Here is a 1,905-nt window from a genome sequence, read left to right on the forward strand (position 1 = left end):
TATAATTATTTCTTTTAAATTATATGTTTTATTATTTATTTTATGTTATTTTTAAAGCATATATATTTTAAATACATGGTTTCCATACAAATACGCGTATGTTTATATTAAACAATTATTTTTATAGAATAATTAATTAAAAGAAAAATAGACATAATACAACACCGTACAAATTACAGATAGGGATGTAGTTGGGATCAACATTAAAATCAGAGGGACCTAACTAAAACCCATCTTTATTTTTAAGCAGCTATATATAAATTGTATTTATTTAAACTTTTATAATGTTTGGACATTTTTTTCTTCTTAAATTTTATATTGCAACAGCCATTTACGGTCATATTTAAATAAATAAATTGTAAATTTATTCTTACAAATCTTAGCCATCATTAAATATTCAATCGAATTAAATTGAAGCAGTAATTTTATTTTAATTTTGGAACATAATAACTTGCAAATTAAAAGAAAAATCAACAAATAACACAAAAAGAGCTTAAATTAAGTTTCAGGAATTAAGCTCAACACCCAACATTCAAAGATGAAAGGAAAAAGAAAACCAATGATGATCACAAAGATCATATAGGATCAAATATTATCATCAACCCAAATGCAAATGAACCTTAATCGCCAGCAAAAACACGCAAATGAACCCAAAATACAGCAACGAAAGGATGAGAATGGAAGCACCACTGGTCTTAAAGTTGCCGAATTCCACGCACCTATGGTGGCCCGGAACCTGAAACAGCAGCCCCGGCGTTAGCAGCACGAAAAGAACCAGTGCGACGAAAATAGGACCCCAATCCGACATCCTTTTACGGTATGGTCGTCGCTGATGATATAGCTTGAGCCGAGAGATTGCAAGTGATTTATTGATGGAGTTTCTTATATGCAAATGAAGAAGTGAGAGTGTGTGTGGGGCGGCGTTTGGGCGATGAAGTCATTGGGATTCACTGCCACCGCCACCGCCACCGGAATAACTTCGCCCTCATGCTTACATCCCAGAATTATTTATTCAGATTAGATTTGAACTTATATTTCATGTGGAAGAATGTCTGAACTTCAGTCTATATAAAGGAAATGTGTATTTTACTTGTACTTCCAACATTTGATTAATCCGCTTTTAATTCTACAACAGCCTTTTCCTGAGTACACTTGGGTTACAAGTACTCATTTCATTCAACCTTTGTTATTTATTTTTAATTCGAATCAAGGAGTCCTTTTTACCCTCTTGAATATCAATGCATTCCATATTCTTAGTTTTTATCGTAAAGTTAAAAATTAGTTTTTTAAGGAAATATTTTTATTATAATAATAATACGCATATAAACAAATCATATAAATATCATGTTTAGTGAGTAATCTCAAAAAAAGAAAAGAGAAAATTTTGGTAGTAATTGCAACGCTAGAATAATTCAAAGACATATACTAACTTAACCAATTCATTGAAATTTGTATCTTAGCCTAACCATCATAAAATTAATCTGATGGTGAATACCAATCAATCAAGAGACACACCGCGTACGTCAATAATACACAGAAAGCCAAATCTTACATAACTTATCATCCTTTTTATCATCTCGATTATATTACCATCACTATCACAATAAAGCCTTTCGAGAATGGTTATTGATAGATTTGACGACACTCTTATATTGACAAATCTCACATATAATGAAACAATATTTATTTAAAAAAATAGAACAAAATAAAACTACGGATCAAGTGAAGATAATATAAACTGAAATTATGAAGTAAAACAAATATTGAAAAACCAGGAGCAGCAATGAATTAAAAAAACAAGGTCACCACCTATAAAACAAGAATTTAATTTGAAAAAACCCTGCACTACCTGCTTTGTTCAAAATTATTGAATCTAAGTTTTGGGGATGTCATTAGGCAAATGCA

General features: G+C 30.6%; 1 protein-coding gene across 1 annotated transcript; it reads right to left on the bottom strand.

The window, feature by feature from the left end:
* Positions 1 to 406: 406 nt before the first annotated feature.
* On the bottom strand, positions 407 to 1,116 carry LOC105763232 (uncharacterized). The gene has a single exon (XM_012581367.2). The coding sequence runs from the start codon at positions 806 to 808 to the stop codon at positions 599 to 601; it is 210 nt and encodes a 69-aa protein (XP_012436821.1). The 5' UTR covers positions 809 to 1,116; the 3' UTR covers positions 407 to 598.
* Positions 1,117 to 1,905: the final 789 nt, after the last annotated feature.

Source organism: Gossypium raimondii, chromosome 12, assembly GCF_025698545.1.
Source record: "Gossypium raimondii isolate GPD5lz chromosome 12, ASM2569854v1, whole genome shotgun sequence".
NCBI classification, from domain to species: Eukaryota; Viridiplantae; Streptophyta; class Magnoliopsida; order Malvales; family Malvaceae; genus Gossypium; species Gossypium raimondii.

Coding starts and splice junctions, on each gene's coding strand:
- LOC105763232 (XM_012581367.2), bottom strand. CDS start 808: ATGTCGGATTGGGGTCCTATTTTCGTCGCACTGGTTCTTTTCGTGCTG.